This window comes from Mustelus asterias, unplaced genomic scaffold (genome assembly GCF_964213995.1).
Source record: "Mustelus asterias unplaced genomic scaffold, sMusAst1.hap1.1 HAP1_SCAFFOLD_499, whole genome shotgun sequence".
NCBI classification, from domain to species: Eukaryota; Metazoa; Chordata; class Chondrichthyes; order Carcharhiniformes; family Triakidae; genus Mustelus; species Mustelus asterias.
Genome location: NW_027590451.1, coordinates 230,038 through 252,245, shown reverse-complemented (window position 1 = coordinate 252,245; position 22,208 = coordinate 230,038). Strand labels below are relative to the sequence as shown.

The following is a 22,208-nucleotide window of genomic DNA, read 5'->3' as shown; positions in this document are numbered from 1 at the left end:
TGAGGCACTGATGGAGAGAGTCATTGAATGAAATATACTGAAAGCTTTTTCAACTGAGATCTTCAACAAGTTCAGATGGAAGTAGTTGCTGATGGAAAATGCCACTCTTTTCTTTTTGCCTCAATAGACACTGGAGCCAAAGGATCATGAGCTCAGATGATCAGCCATGATCAAAATGAATGGCAGACCAGGTTTGAATGGCCGAATGGCCTCCTCCTGCTTCTAGTTTCTATATTTCTATCTTGCTAATTTAGAGGGAGTGCTGAGGAGATATCGCGAGGCTGGAGTTTATCTGCAGAAGGAGAAATGTATTTTTCAAGTCATTGAGGGTAACCTCTACCTGGGCCCTGTGTAGATGCACAAGTTACACCCCATGGAAGACAAGGGCAGAGCCATAAAGGAGGCAACCGGCCCCCAGAAACTCATCAGAGCTCAAGTCATTTTTGGGAATGGGAAATTACTATGGGTGTTTTTTACCAAACTTGTCGATGTTATTGCCTCCTTTGCATAATCTGCCAAAGAAACACCAGTGTTGGTTTCGGAAACTCCCCAGAGAGAAACTTTCAACCGAGTAAAACGATTGTTACATTCATGAGTTTATTGATGCATCTTGATCCATCGAAGGGATTGGTGTTATGCTGTGATGTCTCTCCATATCGCATTGGTGCAGCATTGTCTGATAAGATGGACGATGGATCTGAAAGGTCTATACGGTATGTCTCGAGAATCCTAATAGTATATGGGGTAAAGAAGTTCCACCAGTATGTGTAGGGGAAGTACGTTACCACCATAATGGACCATTAACCACTCTTGGGTCTTTTTAAAGAAGTCAAGCCTATTCCACCAATCATATCGGCAAGAATTCAGCATTGGATATTAATTCTGTTCACCAATAAATATACATTCAAGCACCGGTCTGGAACACACGTCACCAATGAGGATGTGCTTAGTCTTCTGCCTTTACAAGAGACTGTTGCACTTGCCCCAGTACCGCAGCAAATAGTCATTGCATTGAATTTCTGAGACACATTGCCAGTCTTGGTGAACCAGATCAAGTGCTGGACCAGTCAGGATCCACTGCTGCCCAAAGTGAGGTAGCGGACACTGATGAGTTTGGCTAATGAGGCAGCTTCTGAAGAGATATTTTATATGAAAAGGTTAGTTGAGTTGCCAAGCTGGTATCACACTTTGGGAGCAAGAAAAGTCACCCCTGTACCAGGAGGTGAGTTGCTCCGAGCAGAATTACACGGTGCCCATCTGGGTATATCTAAGATGAAGATACTCACCAGGAGTTATGCCCATTGGCCTGGCATCGATGTCAACATTGAGAGCCTAGTCAAGACTGTGAACTGTGCCAATCACTCGGTTTCTGTCGCTCCAGTTACGAGAACATCATCCAGACCTCATGGCAGCCCCAGCAGCAAACTCTCCATTGTCCTCTGGAAAATTGCACATGCTGCAGACACGGCAAAAGGCAGCCGTGTGTTACTGGAACAACCCTTTGTGTGTGTTTATCGTGACGTAATCTCAGAAAGCATCGTCTGATTCGAGTTGCTGATGCACGTGGCTCATTTCCAGCTTTGTATCAGATAGATCTCCAGCCAGCTTTACACATGGCTCTTCAATCTTCAGCATTGGATATTTGTCCAACTTGGCAGCCCAATTAACTGTTAACTTGGAAGCACCAACAGTCCTGTCCGGTTTCAATATGGGAACTCTGGGTGAACCACAGAATCCCGACAGTGCAGAAGAAGACCATTCGGTCCATCTAGTCTGCACTGACTACCTGACAGAGTGTCTTACCAAGGTCTTCTCAGCCACTCTATCCCCATAACCCTGCACATTCACCATGGCTAATCTATCTAACTGAGACATCTTGGGGTGCTCAGGGGCAATTTAGCACGGCCAGTCCACCTAACCAGCACGTCTTTCAGACTGTGGGAGGAAACCGGGGCACCCGGAGGAAACCCACACAGACACGGGGAAAACGTGCAGACTCCACAAGCTGCCCATTCTGAGATAATGCCCAGTTGTTCCAATCGCTTTAATTCAGCATCTACTTTCATAAAGCATCTGTTCCTAGCCTCACCCTGAAGAATCGAGCCATCACCTCTAGATCCACAGAGAACTTCACTTGGAAGCCTTTTATTTCACCTCATCCTTGAAGAGGCTGGTATTTCTCCATCAGTTCGAGCAGTCCCCCTTCCCACACTTGGAAAATCTCAGTCCAACTTGAATTCCTTCAACCAATTGCGGCCCCGGTGGCTTGGTTCTTTGCCTGTCTCTGTGTTGACTGGGGGTTGGGCAGCCTGTTGCCTGGAGCTCACAGGAACCCCTGCAGTGCCCACTATTTTATCACATCTCCAGGATAAGATGTTACCTTGGCCGCAGTACTCTTCAAATTCAATGCTTGAATTCTTTCTCTCAAATATCGATATCTGTGCTCACCTATCACAGTAGCTGATGCCCTTGTATCAACCTCCATCTTAAAAGCCTCCCCATTTACCCGTGGCGTTTCAGGGATAGGAGCCATCTTGCCCACTTTGAAATTAAGCAGTGAGTGAATATTTAAACCGTTGGTGCTGGACTCTTCCACACCTTCCACAGTATAACGTGTATACTGGCAACACGTTATTTAATCAGCTGCTCCATAAACCTGACTTGGCTCTGCACCGAATCCATAAGTGGCCCCGCCTATGACTAAAAAAACCACTCAGCCTCCCTATAGCTGCAGGATTCAGGGAGTGATTATCTTCACATCGGAGACATTCTAACTTTGCCTCTTCTCAATCTCCGTGTCTAATTTGCAACTAAACTCGTTTCCCACCCCGCGGCTCCTCCTTTGGTTTTGGCGCCATTGCTGACTGCACACCCCAACTGGTGAATGGTGCCATTTTGCACGCTTTGTAACTCGTGCACGTTCTTCAACGCTGTTTCCATTGCTCACTTAAAATTTACATTAACATCTGCAAGAAATCTCCATTGAATCACCTCATTATTCACTCCACAGACTAATCTGTCCCAGAACATATCATTCAAGGTGGCTCCAAAATATATGATATCTATTTCAATTCAGTGATATAAGTCACAATCATTTTGCCTGCGGCGCTCCCCCTCAAATTAAGCTTGAATCTCTGGAGTATAACTGATGGGTTAGGCTGGAAATGTGACTTTACCAATTCCACCAGCTCACCGAATGATTTGGAGCCGGGCGTGCTTGGAGCTGTGAGACTGTGAATCAGATTATAAATTTGGGTTCCACACTCACTCAGGAGAATTGCCTTATGCTTCACCTCCTCCCCTATTTTATTCGCTTGGCAGTCATACCCAAAGTGCTGCATATGTTGTGTTCAGTCCACTGAGGAGGAGTTAAATGGATCATTTATTTTATTCATTCATGGAACATGGGTGTTGCTGGCCAGCATTTATTGCCCACTCCTAATTGCCCTTGAACTGAGTGGCTTGCTGGGCCATTTCAGAGGGTAGTTGAGAGTCGACCACATTACTGTGGCTCTGGAGCCACATATACATCAGACCGGGTAGGACGGCAGATTTCCTTCCCTAAAGGACATTAGTGAACCAGATGGGTTTTTCCGACAATCGACAATGGCTTCATGGTCATCAGTAGATTCTTAATTCCAGATATTTTTTATTGAATTCAAATTCCACAATCTTCCGTCGTGGGATTTGAACCTGGGTCCCCAGAACATTCGCTGACTTACTGGATTAATCGTTTAACAATAATATCACTAGGCCATTGTCTCTCTGAACTGTCCAAAGAGCAGTATAGTAGCATGGCCCTTTAAAGAGGGGTATTTCCCGAGGGTCACGAGATCAGTGAGGATCCTATGGATCTTCCCAGCAGGAAGCTGAGCTAATGGGCAGGAGGGGGCGGACCACAGGTCAAGGAGGGATGGCAACTAGAACCAGGGAGTGAAGAAGGGATGTCAGAAGCTGCAGGGTGACATAGATAGGATGCAAGACTGGGCGGAGAAGTGGCAGATGGACTTCAACCCGGATAAATGTGTAGTGGTCCATTTTGGCAGGTCAAATGGGATGAAGGAGTATAATATCAAGGGTAAGACTCTTAGCAGTGTAGAGGATCAGAAGGACCTTGGGGTCCGGGTCCATAGGACTCTTAAATCGGCCTCGCAGGTAGAGAACAAAGAACAATACAGCACAGGAACAGGCCCTTCGGCCCTCCAAGCCCGCGCCGCTCCCTGGTCCAAACTAGACCATTCTTTTGTATCCCTCCATTCCCACTCCGTTCATGTGGCTATCTAGATAAGTCTTAAACGTTCCCAGTGTGTCCGCCTCCACCACCTTGCCCGGCAGCGCATTCCAGGCCCCCACCACCCTCTGTGTAAAATACGTCCTTCTGATATCCGTGTTAAACCTCCCCCCCTCACCTTGAACCTATGACCCCTCATGAATGTCACCACCAACCTGGGAAAAAGCTTCCCACCGTTCACCCTATCTATGCCTTTCATAATTTTATACACCTCTATTAGGTCACTCCTCATCCTCCGTCTTTCCAGTGAGAACAACCCCAATTTACCCAATCTCTCCTCATAACTAAGCCCTCCCATACCAGGCAACATCCTGGTAAACCTCCTCTGCACTCTCTCTAAAGCCTCCACGTCCTTCTGGTAGTGTGGCGACCAGAACTGGGCGCAGTATTCCAAATGCGGCTGAACCAACGATCTATACAACTGCAACATCAGAACCCAACTTTTATACTCTATGCCCCGTCCTATAAAGGCAAGCATGCCATATGCCTTATTCACTACCTTCTCCACCTGTGACGTCACCTTCAAGGATCTGTGGACTTGCACACCCAGGTCCCTCTGTGTATCTACACCCTTTATGGTTCTGCCATTTATCGTATAGCTCCCCCCTACGTTAGTTCTACCAAAATGCATCACTTTGCATTTATTTGGATTGAACTCCATCTGCCATTTCTTTGCCCAAATTTCCAGCCTATCTATATCCTTCTGTAGCCTCTGACAATGCTCCTCACTATCTGCAAGTCCAGCCATTTTCGTGTCATCCGCAAACTTACTTATCACCCCAGTTACACCTTCTTCCAGATCGTTTATATAAATCACAAACAGCAGAGGTCCCAATACAGAGCCCTGCGGAACACCACTAGTCATGATGTGGAGATGCTGGCGTTGGACTGGGGTAAGCACAGTAAGAAGTCTCACAACACCAGGTTAAAGTCCAACAGGTTTATTTGGTAGCAAATACCATAAGCTTTCGGAGCGCTGCCCCTTCGTCAGATGGAGTGAAAACCTGTTCTCCAGGTAGATTGTGTCTCTGTGCACTGTTGGAGAACAGATTTTCACTCCATCTGACGAAGGGGCAGCGCTCCGAAAGCTTATGGTATTTGCTACCAAATAAACCTGTTGGACTTTAACCTGGTGTTGTGAGACTTCTTACTGTGAACACCACTAGTCACAGGCATCCAGCCGGAAAAAGACCCTTCCACTACCACCCTCTGTCTTCTGTGACCAAGCCAGTTCTCCACCCATCCAGCCACCTCCCCCTTTATCCCATGAGATCCAACCTTTTGCACCAACCTACCATGAGGGACTTTGTCAAACACTTTACTAAAGTCCATATAGACGAAATCCTTCCCTCGTCAACCATTCTAGTCACTTCTTCAAAAAACTTCACCAGGTTAGTGAGGCATGACCTCCCTCTCACAAAACCATGCTGACTATCGTTAATGAGTTTAGAGGAGGTGGTTAAGAAGGCATATGGTGTGCTGGCCTTCATCAATCGAGGGATTGAGTTTAGGAGTCGGGAGATAATGATGCAGCTTTATAAGACCCTCGTCAGACCCCACTTGGAGTACTGTGCCCAGTTCTGGTTGCCTCATTACAGGAGGGATGTGGAAATTATTGAAAGGGTGCAGAGAAGATTTACAAGGATGTTGCCTGGATTGAGTGGCATGCCTTATGAGGATAGGTTGAGGGAGCTCGGTCTTTTCTCCTCGGAGAGACGAAGGATGAGAGGTGACCTGATAGAGGTGTACAAGATGTTGAGAGGTATAGATTGGGTAGATTCTCGGAGGCTTTTTCCCAGGGCTGAAATGGCTGCTACGAGAGGACATAGGTTTAAGGTTCTGGGGAGTAGGTACAGAGGAGATGTCAGGGGTAAGTTTTTCACTCAGAGGGTGGTGGGTGAGTGGAATCGGCTGCCGTCAGTGGTGGTGGAAGCAAACTCGATAGGGTCTTTTAAGAGACTTCTGGATGAGTACATGGAACTTAATAGGATTGAGGGTTATAGGTAAGCCTATATATAAGCCTAGGTAGGAAGGGACATGACCGGCGCAACTTGTTTGTGCTGTATTTTTCCAATGTTCTATGTTCTAAGAGCAGTCACATTTTAATCTAGTCTGAACATGTTGTATATGTAAATATTTACTCTGTTGGCAATGAAGCCCTGATAGTTAACTGCGTCGAGTAGTCTTCAATCGATTACACTGGCGACAAGACAAAACATCAAAGTCATCGGGACTCACAGTGTCCAGCCGGAGGGGACGGAGACTTGAGTGCAGGAAGAAGTAAGGTTCACTCATTTAGCAACGCCTATAATAGGAAAGATCGAGCCATTTGACCCAGAGGTCAATGACTGAGGACAACACATAGAAAGACTGTGATATTGTAAATGAAATAACAGTGGGAGACAAGAGGAAGATTATTTTGCTAACAGTCTGTGACTCACACACACTTACAGCTTAGTGAGACCGCTAACCTCACCTGTCGCTCCAAATTGTGGAGCTGCGATCGTTTGAACTTCGCCCCTCGATCATTATGTTCAGATACAAATTTCAGATACAGCAATGTGTGAGCCAGGGAGATAGTCTCAGGTTTTGTGGCAAGACTTAGGAAACTGGCAGAATACTACAAATTCAGCCCAGCATCAAGGGAAATATTTAGGGACAGAATAGTCTGTGATATAAACAGCTTAATAATACGAAAAATGTTCCTGGCGGAGACCACAATCGCCTTGGGGAAAGCTGTGGAGCTGGCCCAGGTGACTGAGCTGCATGGAGCAGAGCTGCAAGGTTTGCAAAGTCTGCCAAACAAGGTCAATCACTTGTGGCAGGAAACAGCTGTACGCAAAATAACCCAGGAGCGGGCGCGATAGTGACCGTCAGAGGAGGTGCAACATTGAGGGCTGAAGTGTGTTTTTGATTTGGGGGAGAACACTCCCAAGAAGTTTGTCACTGCAAGAACTGTGTGTGTTCCAACTGTACAAGAAAGATCACTTAAAGGCACAGTGCAAGGCAAAGCAATCAGTACAGTCAGTGCAAAAAAACACTGACTATTAACGTAACTCCCTTAAACAATTTGGATAAGGAGCCCAACAAAGGATCAGAGTCATTCACCCGAAACCAGGTCCAACTAAGCTTTTAGTTCAGCCGGGCAGCATGGTCAGTGCAGGCTTGGAGGGCCGAAGGACCTGTTCCTCTGCTGTAATTTTCGTTGTTCTTTCTTTACTCTAAGCAAAGTGCCCCCAACAGAGATAACATTACTGGTAAATAGAACATAGAACATAGAACATTACAGCGCAGAACAGGCCCTTCGGCCCACGATGTTGCACCGACCAGTTAAAAAAAAAAACTGTGACCCTCCAACCTAAACCAATTTCTTTTCGTCCATGAACCTATCTACGGATCTCTTAAACGCCCCCAAACTAGGCGCATTTACTACTGATGCTGGCAGGGCATTCCAATCCCTCACCACCCTCTGGGTAAAGAACCTACCCCTGACATCGGTTCTATAACTACCCCCCCTCAATTTAAAGCCATGCCCCCTCGTGCTGGATTTCTCCATCAGAGGAAAAAGGCTATCACTATCCACCCTATCTAAACCTCTAATCATCTTATATGTTTCAATAAGATCCCCTCTTAGCCGCCGCCTTTCCAGCGAAAACAATCCCAAATCCCTCAGCCTCTCCTCATAGGATCTCCCCTCCATACCAGGCAACATCCTGGTAAACCTCCTCTGCACCCTCTCCAAAGCCTCCACATCCTTCCTGTAATGTGGGGACCAGAACTGCACACAGTACTCCAAGTGCGGCCGCACCAGAGTTGTGTACAGTTGCAACATAACGCTACGACTCCTAAATTCAATCCCCCTACCAATAAACGCCAAGACACCATATGCCTTCTTAACAACCTTATCTACTTGATTTCCAACTTTCAGGGATCTATGCACACATACACCTAGATCCCTCTGCTCCTCCACACTATTCAAAGTCCTCCCGTTAGCCCTATACTCAACACATCTGTTATTCCTACCAAAGTGAATTACCTCACACTTCTCCGCATTAAACTCCATCCGCCACCTCTCGGCCCAACTTTGCAACCTGTCTAAGTCTTCCTGCAAACTACGACACCCTTCCTCACTGTCTACCACACCACCGACTTTGGTGTCATCAGCAAATTTGCTAATCCACCCAACTATACCCTCATCCAGATCATTAATAAATATTACAAACAGCAGTGGCCCCAAAACAGATCCCTGAGGTACACCACTTGTAACCGCACTCCATGATGAATATTTACTATCAACCACCACCCTCTGTTTCCTATCCGCTAGCCAATTCCTGATCCAATTTCCTAGATCACCCCCAATCCCATACATCTGCATTTTCTGCAGAAGCCTACCATGGTGAACCTTATCAAACGCCTTACTAAAATCCATATATACCACGTCCACTGCCTTGCCCCCATCCACCTCCTTGGTCACTTTCTCAAAAAACTCAATAAGGTTAGTAAGGCACGACCTACCTGCCACAAAACCATGCTGACTATCACCTATCAATTCATTACTCTCCAAATAACTATAAATCCTATCCCTTATAATTTTTTCCAACATCTTGCCGACAACAGAAGTGAGACTCACCGGTCTATAATTCCCAATGGCAAAGCACTCAGGATGGAGGTCGCTACAGGGTCGGCGACCACAGTCACAGGTGAACACGCATTTTGTTATCTTCAAACAGGACTCCAATCATTAAGACTAAGTGAGACAGGCACCATTTTGTCCACATATCCTGGAGAGACACTGCAGGCTTCAGGAGCAGCAACAGTAACCGTGGTGTATCAGAACCAGAAGCAAAGCTACCGGACTTGGGAATCAAAAGTCACAAACCTTGTTTAATGGGATCTGATTGGTTAAAACAGGTACAGTTAATCTGGCTGGAAATTTTAAACCTGAGGCTTTAAGGAACTATTGTGTAAATATTCTGAGGTCTTCGGAGACATATTCGGATGCTTTGGGCATTATGAAGCCTGTACAATTCTCCAAATGGGCTGCACCCATAGTCCCCGTTTTAAAAGCAGATTGGACAGTAAGCATTTGCGAGGATTACAAAGAGGGGCACAGCTACCCCATACTCAGAATTGAAGATCTAAACTAGCTGCAGGTTTAAAATACTAAATTAGACCTCAGCCACGCCTATCAGCAGCTGAAGTTGGACAAGGGCTCACAAAAGTTGGTGATAATTAACACACACAAGGGTTGGTGCAGGTCAAGAGGTTGCCCTTTGCAGCCTCATCAGCTTGTGCCATTATAAGAATAAGAATAACTACTGGGAGTTTACTACAGACTCCCAAACAGTGAAAGAAAGAACCATAATGTCAGCAAATTTCTGCCTGTGAGAACAAGAGGGCAATAACAGTGGGAGATTTTAACTATCCCGATATCAACTGGGATTCTAACAATGTAAGGGGCGCTGAGGGAAAATAATCACAGTGTGTCCAGGAAAATCTTTCAACCAATTAGTGACAGACACAATGAGAGAAGATGCAATTCTTGAGCTAGTCTTGGGGAATGAGGAAGTGCAAGTGGGTGAAGTGACAGTTGGCAACCATATCAGGGATAGCGATTACAGTTCAGTTAGATTTAGCATTATCATGGAAAAGGACAGAGGTAAAGCAGGAAGGAAAGTTTTGAACTGGGGAAAGGCAAATTTTGCAGGAATGAGAAGGGTCTTGGCTGAGGTGGACTGTACAGCACTGCAAGAGGCAAAATCAGTGGAAAACCAGTGGGAAGCACTAAAAGCACTAAATGTAAAAAGTAGACATGTCCCCTCCAAAAGTAAGAGCGGCACTGCCAAATCTAAACCCCCTGGTTGTTGAGAGGAACACAGGGGAAGATCAAACAGAAAAATAATGCATATAATCGTGTGATGATACTGTGCCTTTAAGAAATGTATTCCTATCATGTTTCTTATGAGGGATTTGTTTAACATTCTGCTCTATTTTACACAGTGCTGATTTGTCTGTAAACCAGGCAGCTCACATGCTGAGAACGCAAGGTTAATGACTGATTTTAGCTAAGGATGTGTTTGTTTTAACCTGAGTTCATGCTTTTTTGTTTATTTGGCTTTTCCCCTGGGGTTTCAGAGTAGGGTTTGATTAGGTTAATTGAGAGAGTCATGTGCTTAAGGGGTGGAGCTAAGTTTACAGGGAAAAGCAAGCAGGTACTGCCAGGTTCTGAAAGAAGAAAGTCTCTCACTCTCTCTGGAGGCTGCTATTTGGACCTTCTAGGAGAAATAGGTCTCTCTCTCTCTCTGTCTCTTTCTCCAGAGCTGTCTGCAGGCTTCAGGACTGACAGCCCAAGTACAAGAAGATAAACCTGGGTGTTGCTTACGGACTTCGAAGAGGAATTTAAGTCTATGAGAGGAATATTGCATGAATTGGAACTAATAGACATAGGTTAGCAATTAAGAATTGTATCTTGTCATGTTTAAGTAATTCAATTCTTAAAAATTAAGCTGATTCATTCATTATATTTAAACTGTATTGTTAAATAAAGTTTGTTTTGATAAAAGCTTCCGAGTGTGTCAATAGAATCACACCTAGAGTGAAACACCATACCCTCACACTCATGCCAAAAATAGAAAAACTGTTGGGGTCTAGTCAGCTTTTACAACATACTTAAATGGGTGTAAATTGAGAGAGGTGGATACTCAGCGAGACCTTGGTGTCTTCATGCATCAGTCGCTGAAAGCACGCACGCAGGTACAGCAGGCAGTAAAGAAGGCAAATGGTATGTTGGCCTTCATAGCGAGAGGATTTGAGTATAGAGATAGGGATGTTTTGCTGCAATTGTACAGGGCGTTGATGAGACCACACCTTGAATGTTGTGTGCAGTTTTGGTGTCCTTATCCGAGGAAGGATGTCCTTGCTATAGAGGGAGTACAACGAAGGTTTACCAGACTGATTCCTGGGATGGCAGGTCTGTCATATGGGGAGAGACTAAGTCGGTTAGGATTATATTCACTGGAGTTCAGAAGAGTGAGAGGGGCTCTCATAGAAACTTATAAAATTCTAACAGGGTAGATTCAGAAAGAATGTTCCCAATGGTGGGGGAGTCCAGAACTAGGGGTCACAGTTTGAGGATAACAGGTAAACCTTTTAGAATTGAGGTGAGGAGAAATTTCTTCACCCAGAGGGTGGTGAATGTGTGGAATTCACTCCCACAGAAAGTAGTTGAAGAAATTAGATATAGCTCTTGGGGATAAAGGGATCAAGGGATATGGGAGGAAGTGGGATCAGGATATTGAATTGGATGATCAGCCATGATCAAGATGAATAGTGAAGCAGGCTGGAAGGGCAGAATGGCCTCCTCCTGCTTCTAGTTTCTCTGTTACTTTGGGGTTTCTGATCCTAACAAAAGGCACAAAAAACTAAGCATTGCAGATAGCCAGTGAGAGAGAGAGAGACAAAGAGAGAGAGAGTGTGTGAGAGAGTGGGTGAAAAAGAATGAGACAGAGAAACAGAGTGAGAGAAAGAGAAGGAGAGTACGACAAGAGACAGAGAGAGAGACAGAGAGAGAGAGAGACAGAACGAGAGAGAGATTGCGGGAGGGGGGGTGGGGGGGAGAGAGAGAGAGAGACAGAAAGAGAGAGAGAGAGGATGACAGAGAGGATGAGAGTGAGGTGGAGAGAGAGAGACAAAGAGATAGTGAGGATGAGAGAAAGGGACAGAGAGTGCGATATAGAGTGATAGAGAGAGAAATGGAGGGAAAGGGAGAGAGACAGAGAGAGTGACACACAGAGTGAGAGAGATATAGAGAAAGATAGAGCAGCAGAAACATCATGGCGGGATTCTCCAACCTCGCCCTGGAGCTGGGATTCTCCGACCGCCCCCGTGGCTGGGATTCTCTGATCCTGAGGCTGGGATTCTCCGACCTTCCCGTGGCTGGGATTCTCCGACCTCGCCCCGGAGCTGGGATTCTCCGACCTCGCCCCGGAGCTGGGATTCTCCGACCTCCCCCGCGGCTGGGATTCTCTGATCCTGAGGCTGGGATTCTCCGACCCCGCCCGCAGCTGGGATTGTCCGACCCCGCCCCGCGGGTGGGATTCCCCAACCTCGCCCCGCGGGTGGGATTCTCCGACCTCCCCCGCGGCTGGGATTCTCTGATCCTGAGGCTGGGATTCTCCGACTTCGCCTGTGGCTGGGATTCTCCGACCTTCCCACAGCTGGGATTCTCCGACCTCGCCCCATGGCTGGGATTCTCCGACCTTCCCACAGCTGGGATTCTCCGACCTCGCCCCATGGCTGGGATTCTCCGACTTCGCCCCGTGGCTGGGATTCTCCGACCTCGCCCCGGAGCTGGGATTCTCCGACCTCGCCCCGGAGCTGGGATTCTCCGACCTCCCCCGCGGCTGGGATTCTCTGATCCTGAGGCTGGGATTCTCCGACCCCGCCCGCAACTGGGATTGTCCGACCCCGCCCCGCGGGTGGGATTCCCCAACCTCGCCCCGCGGGTGGGATTCTCCGACCTCCCCCGCGGCTGGGATTCTCTGATCCTGAGGCTGGGATTCTCCGACTTCGCCTGTGGCTGGGATTCTCCGACCTTCCCACGGCTGGGATTCTCCGACCTTCCCACAGCTGGGATTCTCCGACCTCGCCCCATGGCTGGGATTCTCCGACCTTCCCACAGCTGGGATTCTCCGACCTCGCCCCACGGCTGGGATTCTCCGACCTCCCCCGCGGCTGGGATTCTCCGACCTCGCCCCGTGGCTGGGATTCCCCAACCTCGCCCCGTGGCTGGGATTCCCAACCTCGCCCCGTGGCTGGGATTCTCCGACCTCCCCCGCGGCTGGGATTCTCTGATCCTGAGGCTGGGATTCTCCGACTTCGCCTGTGGCTGGGATTCTCCGACCTTCCCACGGCTGGGATTCTCCGACCTTCCCACAGCTGGGATTCTCCGACCTCGCCCCATGGCTGGGATTCTCCGACCTTCCCACAGCTGGGATTCTCCGACCTCGCCCCATGGCTGGGATTCTCCGACTTCGCCCCGTGGCTGGGATTCTCCGACCTCCCCCGCGGCTGGGATTCTCCGACCTCCCCCGCGGCTGGGATTCTCCGACCTCGCCCCGTGGCTGGGATTCCCCAACCTCACCCCGTGGCTGGGATTCCCAACCTCGCCCCGTGGCTGGGATTCTCCGACCTCCCCCGCGGCTGGGATTCTCCGACCTCCCCCGCGGCTGGGATTCTCCGACTTCGCCCCGTGGCTGGGATTCCCCAACCTCGCCCCGCGGGTGGGATTCTCTGATCCTGAGGCTGGGATTCTCCAGTCCTGCTGCTGTGAACAGAGATTTGGCTGAGTGCCAAATTCTCCATTCTTGCTGGTAGCCGGAGCAGGCGGGTGAGTTCGGAGAATCCCAGCAGATGTCTTGTGTGACACTATCAACATCGTAAGAACAGGCCCACTCCCTCTTCACGATCAGATCATCACCTCTACTGCCCTCTCCAAACTCTCCAAGCGTCCCCCCAGAGACCCGCCCTCCTCCCATTGCCCACACATCAAGCCGTCTACGTCTGCTCTACCTGTGTTTGAGTTGAGCGTTGTAGGTGTTCCATTGGTGGGTTCAGGCGTTGAGTAGCTGCCGTTCGTGCTGGTGTTGGTTCTGTTGGTCATCTATGCAGCTGGAGGTAGGGGAGTCTGGACTGCAACACAAACACATTGAGCAATTACTGCCTAGAGCCACCCCAAAGTGCAAACTGACCCCCCAACACGCCAGCTCGCCCCTACCCGCATGGCGTCTGCGCTCAAAGATAGTGAAGCAGCCAATGAGCAGACAAAGTAAGCAGGCTTCAGAGAGATGGTGAAGGGAGTGGGGTCAGCCATTCGGGTCTGTGCTTTCCCTCCACCCTCACCTACTCAATGGTATTCTCACACACCTCCCCCTCAATCCCTCTCTCGCTCCCTCTCTCTTTCTCAGGATCTTTCCCTACTCTCTTGTTCTGTCTCTTTCCCTCTCTGTCTTTCTCTGCTATCCCCCTCACTCTGCATTCAGACAGGGACAAGGAGACAATGCAAGAGATTATCAGTCTCGCTCTAAATTAGCGAATGTCACAGCTCAGAGAAAGCCGAAAGCTACAGTAGTTGAAATCAGCAATTCCTCTCGAGAGCAGCTCATTGAAACAGTTCCACACACTGACTCTGACTGGGGTACAGGTCCCACACACACTGACTCTCACTGGGGTACAGGTTCCACACACACTGACTCTCACTGGGGTACGGGTTCCACACACACTGACTCTCACTGGGGTACAGGTTCCACACACACTGACTCTCACTGGGGTACGGGTTCCACAAACACTGACTCTCACTGGGGTACAGGTTCCACACACACTGACTCTCACTGGGGTACAGGTTCCACACACACTGACTCTCACTGGGGTACGTGTTCCACACACACTGACTCTCACTGGGGTACGGGTTCCACACACACACTGCCTCTCACTGGGGTACGGGTTCCACACACCATGACTCTCACTGGGGTAGGGGTTGCGCACACACTGACTCTCACTGGGGTACGGGTTGATTTAGAAATATATCCCAGTTACTTCGCTGTCGCTTGGTCAAACTCCTAGAACTCCCTCTTTAACAGCACCGTGGGTGTACCTACACCAAAGGGACTGCAGCGTTTTAAGACAGCAGCTCACCACCAGCTAGGGATAGGGAATAAATGCTGCTATAGCCACGACACCCACATCCTGTAAATAAATAATAAATTTGTCCCAGTTAAGAATGGTCGCGACTACAGTATTGAGACACAGCTTTAAACATTCTGTGCATGAAATAATGAAATAAAATGGAAAGGGAAATTTGAAAGAACTTCTAAAAACGCATAAGTAGAGAATGAGAAAAGAAGTAAAATCATTCTTATTTACCCAGGTTTATAAAAGTACCCCTCCTGGCTCTCGGGGTCAACTCCTCACGTGGACACAAATCCAATTCTGGCTGGAAACCCCAGGGTCATTACTCTCTCTCTCTCTCTCTCTCACTTCCTCTCTCTGGATCTATCTATCTTTTTTGTCCAACTCTGATTTTGTTGCTCTGTCTTTCTATCTTTATTTCTGTACTATTCTTTCCCTCCCTATCTCTCAACCTGTCCCTGTGTCTTTCCCCTCTATTTCTCTCTCTGTCAGTCTCTCTGTCTATCTCACTATCTTTCCCTCTCCCAATCCCTCATTCTTTCCTCCTTCTGTCGATTTCTTTCTCTCTCTTTCTGCCCCTCTCACTTCTTACCTTTCTGTCTCACTCTCTATCTCTCTACGCCTGTCCCACACTAACCCCCTCTTGTTCCTCTGCCTGTCACTCCCTCTATATATTTCTGGCTCTCTCTCACTGTCTCAGTCTCTCTTTCTCCCTCCCCCTCTTCTTCTCTTGAGGTTGTCTCTATCATCTCAGACATTCCGTGAGTCTCAGACCATTTCCTTTCATACTTGTTCTGTGGTTACCTGAATTCTATATTGGAACCGACCAGCAAACAGAAAGATCAGGGAGGTAAGCTGTGGGTTTCTGTTAACAAGACAGTTGTTGGTTACTTGGTGTGAAAGGCTCTCTAAGTTTTAAACTCTTTGGAATTCTTGCAATGGTGGCAAGGCTCATTCTTTTCACTTTATGTCTGACATAAATGTTCATATTCAGCAGGACCACTAAGAGGGTGATAGTAATGAGAGCTGTTGTTAGTCACAAGCCTGGTGTGACCATGGAAATGGTATCAGAATGATGCCAGGAAATTAGCAATCTGACAAGTGGTTAGCTTTGGGCTCAGAGTGTAGGAGGGCACTCTGACAAATCTGCCCCGATTGTACCATCCAGAGAGCGATGCATCCTTGGCCGTGTCGATGGGAGGAAAAGGAAAGGGGACAGGTTTGGTTCTTCAGAGGGGTACAGAGCCAATAGGTGAGATACTGTCAGGGTGCTGTACGCCATCCCACGCCAGGCCATGTGGAAGAGTCACTGCGGAACAAACCAGAATCATTCAGCCCATTGAATCCTTGTCAGAAGAGTGACATCAGAGGGTCCACAACCAGAGGAAGGAGGCAAGCTTACTCTGATATCAGCTGTGACTCTCTGGATAACACTGGCGTCACCCCCTGTATTCCATATTCCCCATGCCCCGCATTGAGAAAGTCATGGATTAAAATCACACATCAGAAAAATAAACCCACAATCTAGGCTGGCATTTCTGGTGTCAGCGCTGAGGGAGTGCCACACTGTCAGGGAGTCAGTACTGAGGGAGTGCCGCACTGTCAGGGAGTCAGTACTGAGGGAGTGCCGCACTGTCAGAGGGACAGTACTGAGGGAGTGCTGCACTGTCAAAGGGTCGGTACTGAGGGAGTGCTGCACTGTCAAAGGGTCACTGCTGAGGGAGTGCTGCACTGTCAGGGAGTCAGTACTGAGGGAGTGCCACACTGTCAGAGGGTCAGTGCTGAGGGAGTGCTGCACTGTCAGGGAGTCAGTACTGAGGGAGTGCCACACTGTCAGAGGGACAGTACTGAGGGAGTGCCGCACTATCAGGGAGTCAGTACTGAGGGAGTGCCGCACTGTCACAGGGACAGTACTGAGGGAGTGCTGCACTGTCAAAGGGTCAGTACTGAGGGAGTGCTGCACTGTCAGAGGGTCAGTGCTGAAGAAGCGCTGCACTGTCAGAGGTTCAGTGCTGAGGGACCATCGCACTGTCAGAGGGTCAGTGCTCAGGGAGTGCCGCACTGTCAGAGGGTCAGTACTGAGGGAGTGCCGCACTGTCAGAGGATCAGTACTGAGGGAGTGCTGCACTGTCAGAGGGTCAGTACTGAGGGAGTGCTGCACTGTCAGAGGATCAGTACTGAGGGAGTGCCGCACTGTCAGAGGGTCAGTGCTGGTGATGGCAGTAGTGGAAGGTTATTTTTCAGGTCAGAGTAAGCTTTGCCGGGGTCTATAATCCCCGTCTCCCAAAAATAATGGGATAAAAACGCCCACCTGCTTTTTCCGACAAATCGCCATAAGACCTGGGGTGAAAAGCTGCCTGGTCTCTGGAGAGAAACTGGTCGGTTTTCAGTCAGATTCTGACACTTTCTTGGTAAGATTCCACTCTGTATCAATGACTTTGATGGGGGATGGAAGGTACGGTTGCTAAATTTGGAGATGACACAAAGATAGGTAGGAAAGTATGTTTTGAAGAGGTCATAAGGAGGTTGCAGGTGGATATAGATAGGCTGAGTGAGCGGACAAATATCTGGCAGATGGAATTTAATGTGGGAAAATGTAAAGTTGTTCACTTTGACAGGAAGAATAAAAAAGCAGAGTATGACTTAAAAAGAGAATGGCTGCAGAATGCGGGGTTGCAGAGGGATCTGGGTGTTCCAGTGCATGAGTCACAAAGAGTTAGTCTGCAGGTGCAGCATGTAACCAAGCAGATTGAAGGAATGCTCGGCGAGATTCTCCAGCCTCACAGTCGCGTGTTTCCCACCAGCGGGAGGTGGCGTGTTGTTTGCTAGCAACGGGGTTCTCTGGTCCCACCGCGGTCAATGTGAATTCTCATTGACGTCACCCCATGCTGGTGGGAACCCACGGGCGGGGTTCCGCTGCCGGTGGGACCAGAGAACCCTGCCGGCATAAACAGTTGGAGAATTCCGGCTGCTACCCTTTATTATGAGGGGAATTGAACATAAAAGTAAGGATGTGATGTTTCTGTTATACACGGCATAGGTTCATAAGATATAGGAGCAGAATTAGACCATTCGGCCCATCGAGTTCGCTCCTCCATTCGATCATGGCTGATTTGCTCCTCATCCCCATTTTCCTGCCTTCTCCCCATAACCCTTCGACCCATTACCAATTAAAAATCTGTCTAACTCCTCCTTAAATTTATTCACTGTCCCAGCATCCACCGCACTTTGGGGGAGCGAATTCCACAGATTCACAACCCTTTGGGAGAAATAGTTTCTCCTCAACTCTGTTTTAAATTTGCTGCCCTTTATCCTAAGACTGTGACCTCTCATCCTAGAATGCCCCACAAGAGGAAGCATCCTCTCCATGTCTACTTTATCCATACCTTTTATCATCTTGAATACCTCAATTTGATCTCCCCTCATTCTTCTAACTGGCAGAGAGTATCAGCCTAAACTGTTCAATCTTTCTTCATACGACAAACCCATCATCTCTGGAATCAATCTCGTGGATATAATTAATGAGACCTCATCTTGAATACCGTGTGCAGTTTTGGACTCTTTATTTAAAGAGGGGTGTAAATGTGTTGGAGGCGGTTAGGAGGAGGTTTATTAGATTGATACCTGGAATGGGCGGGCTGTCTATGAGGAAAGGTTGGACAGGCTGGGCTTGTTTCCACTGGAGTTTAGAAGAGTGAGGGGTGACTTGATTGAAGTTTATAAGATGCTGAACGGTCCTGACAGGGTGGACATGGAGAGGATGTTTCCTCTTGTGGGTGCACCCTGGACCAGGGGGCACTGTTTAAAATTAGGGGGCACCCTTTTAGAACAGAGATGAGAATATTTTTCTTTTAGAGGCTTGTGTGACTTTGCAACTCTCTGCCTCAGAAGGCGGTGGAGGCGGGGTTGTTGAGTATCTTTAAGACGGAGGGAGATAGATTCTTGTTAAGCAAGTGAGTCAAAGGTTATCGAGGGCAGATGAGAATGTGGAACTCCAAACACAAACTGACCAGCCTTGACCTTCTCAAATGGCAGAGCAGACTCACGGGGTTGAATAGGTGACTTCTGCTCCTAATTTGTATATTTGTAATACCTGAAGAAGAATTGTGGAACTTTGGAGACAATATTTAGATTTCAGCTGACATCACAACATCAACTGATGTGGTGTTATCACATTACGGCTTGTGGAACTCACTGAATGAAAATTAGCTGCTACATTTCCAAGGTAAATGTAACAACATTTCAAATCAATGTCATTGAGTGTAAATTGCTTTGGGTAAGTTGTGGTTATCAGTGGCACGGTGGCACATTAATGAGTACTGAGCACCAGGGACCTGGGATCAATTCCTGCCTTTGGTGACTGTGTGGAGTTTGCCAATTCTCCCCGTGTCTGTGTGGGTTTCCTCCGGTACTCCGTTTTCCTCCCACAGTCCAAAGATGCGTGAGTTAGATGGATTGGCTACCTCTTTCAGAGAGTCAGTACAGTCTCGAAGGGCCAAATGGCCTTCTTCTGTACTGTAAAAAATCTATAGACCCGATGAAACGTGCTATTTAAATACAAGTCCTACTTTAAGATTAAAAACCGTGAATAGAAAACTGGTGAGAGAAGATCCAAAGTTCCTGAAGGTGCTGACACTCACTGGGATACAGTTCCTGAAGGTGCTGACTCTCACTGGGGGACAGTTCCTGAAGGTGCTGACTCTCACTGGGGGACAGTTCCTGAAGGTGCTCTCACTGCGGGACAGTTCCTGAAGGTGCTCTCACTGCGGGACAGTTCCTGAAGGTGCTGACTCTCACTGGGATACAGTTCCTGAAGGTGCTGACTCTCACTGGGGGACAGTTCCTGAAGGTGCTGACTCTCACTGGGATACAGTTCCTGAAGGTGCTGACTCTCACTGGGATACAGTTCCTGAAGGTGCTGACTCTCACTGGGATACAGTTCCTGAAGGTGCTAACTCTCACTGGGATACAGTTCCTGAAGGTGCTGACTCTCACTGTGTTACACCAGCATCTTCAAGAACTATCCCTAAGTTAACATCAGCACCTTCATCGAAGGGAAAAATGTGGAGAAAGATTGCTGTTTTCAAATTGAAAATATTATTTCACCCTCTGAAAGTTAAGCTGAGTGCTCTGTCTGGTTTCATTGGGTGGAAGTTGGGAAATGAACCCATCCGCTTTTGATTCACATCACCACAAGCATCGTACGCTTGTAACATGAAAGATTGATGTGACACGAGATAGTCAATGTCCTGAGCAATGTTTCCACAGGATGTGGGTTCAGTGAGCTGAGAGATTGCCTATATTTAATGTATGACTCTATAAGCTGCCCTCTACTTTCTCATTTCTCTATTCAGTCTGGACTGACAGTACACATCACAGAATGGCAGAGGAGAACATTCAGCCCATTTTCTCTGTGCTGGCTCTCCAAATGAGCAATTTACCGAGTGCCCCAGTAACCTGGTAACTCAGCACATTCTTCCTATTCAGATAACAGTTTCATTCTCTGTTGTAAGTCTTGATTGAACTTGTCTCCATCACACACTCAGGCAGCGAATTCCAGACCCGAACCACTCGCTGCGTGAAGAAGTTTCTGCTCATGTCGCTTTTGCTTCTTTTACTAATTATTTTAAATCTGTGCCCTCTCGTTCTCAATCCTTTCACGAGTGGGAACAGTTTCTCTCTGTCTATTCTGTCCAGATCCCTCATGATTTTGAACATTTCTATCAAATCCTCTCTCAGCTTCTCTTCTCCAAGGAGAACAGTCCAATCTCTCCAATTTATCCCAAAACTGAAGTTCCATATCGCTGGAATTATTCTTATGAATGCTTTCTGCACTCCATAAGACCATAAGACCATAAGACATAGGAGCGGAAGTAAGGCCATTCGGCCCATCGAGTCCACTCCACCATTCAATCATGGTTGATTTCAACTCCATTTACCCGCTCTCTCCCCATAGCCCTTAATTCCTCGAGAAATCAAGAATTTATCAATTTCTGTCTTGAAGACGCTCAACGTCTCGGCCTCCACAGCCCTCTGTGGCAATGAATTCCACAGACCCACCACTCTCTGGCTGAAGAAATTTCTCCTCATCTCTGTTCTAAAGTGACTCCCTTTTATTCTAAGGCTGTGCCCCCGCGTCCTAGTCTCCCCTGTTAATGGAAACAACTTCCCTACGTCCATCCTATCTAAGCCGTTCATTATCTTGTAAGTTTCTATCAGATCTCCCCTCAACCTCCTAAACTCCAATGAATATAATCCCACGATCCTCAGACGTTCATCGTATGTCAGGCCTACCATTCCTGGGATCATCCGTGTGAATCTCCGCTGGACCCGCTCCAGTGCCAGTATGTCCTTCCTGAGGTGTGGGGCCCAAAATTGCTCACAGTACTCCAAATGGGGCCTAACCAGTGCTTTATAAAGCCTCAGAAGTACATCCCTGCTTTTGTATTCCAAGCCTCTTGAGATAAATGACAACATTACATTTGCTTTCTTAATTACGGACTCAACCTGCAAGTTTACCTTTAGAGAATCCTGGACTAGGACTCCCAAGTCCCTTTGCACTTTAGCATTATGAATTTTGTCACCGTTTAGAAAATAGTCCATGCCTCTATTCTTTTTTCCAAAGTGTACGACCTCGCACTTGCCCACGTTGAATTTCATCAGCCACTTCTTGGACCACTCTCCTAAACTGTCTAAATCTTTCTGCAGCCTCCCCACCTCCTCAATACTACCTGCCCCTCCACCTATCTTTGTATCATCGGCAAACTTGGCCAGAATGCTCCCAGTCCCGTCATCTAGATCGTTAATATATAAAGAGAACAGCTGTGGCCCCAACACTGAACCCTGCGGGACACCACTTGTCACCGGTTGCCATTCTGAGAAAGAACCTTTTATCCCAACTCTCTGCCTTCTGTCTGACAGCCAATCATCAATCCATGTTAGTACCTTGCCTCGAATACCATGGGCCCTCTCTCTCTCTCTCTCTAATACCTTCACATTCTTCCTAACGTGTGGCGCCCAGAGCTGGACACAATACTCCAGCTGAGAACAAACTAGTGTCTGAAACAGATTCAATATAACCTCCTTTCTTTTGTACTCTCTGCCCCTAGGGACATTGCTTTATTAACCCATGTCTTATTGTGGTGAACCATCGTTGGTTCCCACTAGATAGTACTGAGCCAGGGTCTGGCCAGTACTACAAGTATGTATATATGTTGCTGTTGGGGTTAGG

The 22,208-nt window shown here is 47.8% G+C and overlaps 2 protein-coding genes across 2 annotated transcripts in view; one reads left to right on the top strand and one right to left on the bottom strand.

Annotated features, from left to right (window-relative positions):
* LOC144486875 (tyrosine kinase receptor Cad96Ca) overlaps window positions 1–14,930 on the bottom strand; it is a 33,865-nt gene extending 18,935 nt beyond the window's left edge. Inside the window, exons 1-2 of the mRNA XM_078204898.1 lie at window positions 14,815–14,930; window positions 13,862–13,981 (exon numbers count right to left, since the gene is read on the bottom strand). Of these exons, the coding sequence (XP_078061024.1) occupies window positions 13,862–13,952 (91 nt within the window). The 5' untranslated portion in view covers window positions 13,953–13,981; window positions 14,815–14,930. The remainder of the gene's footprint in view (window positions 1–13,861; window positions 13,982–14,814) is intronic.
* Window positions 14,931–19,180: 4,250 nt separating this feature from the next.
* The window catches only part of wdr81 (WD repeat domain 81), a 44,702-nt gene continuing 41,674 nt past the window's right edge, over window positions 19,181–22,208 (top strand). Inside the window, exon 1 of the mRNA XM_078204897.1 lies at window positions 19,181–19,202. The gene's annotated coding sequence lies outside the window, so the exon portion shown is untranslated. The remainder of the gene's footprint in view (window positions 19,203–22,208) is intronic.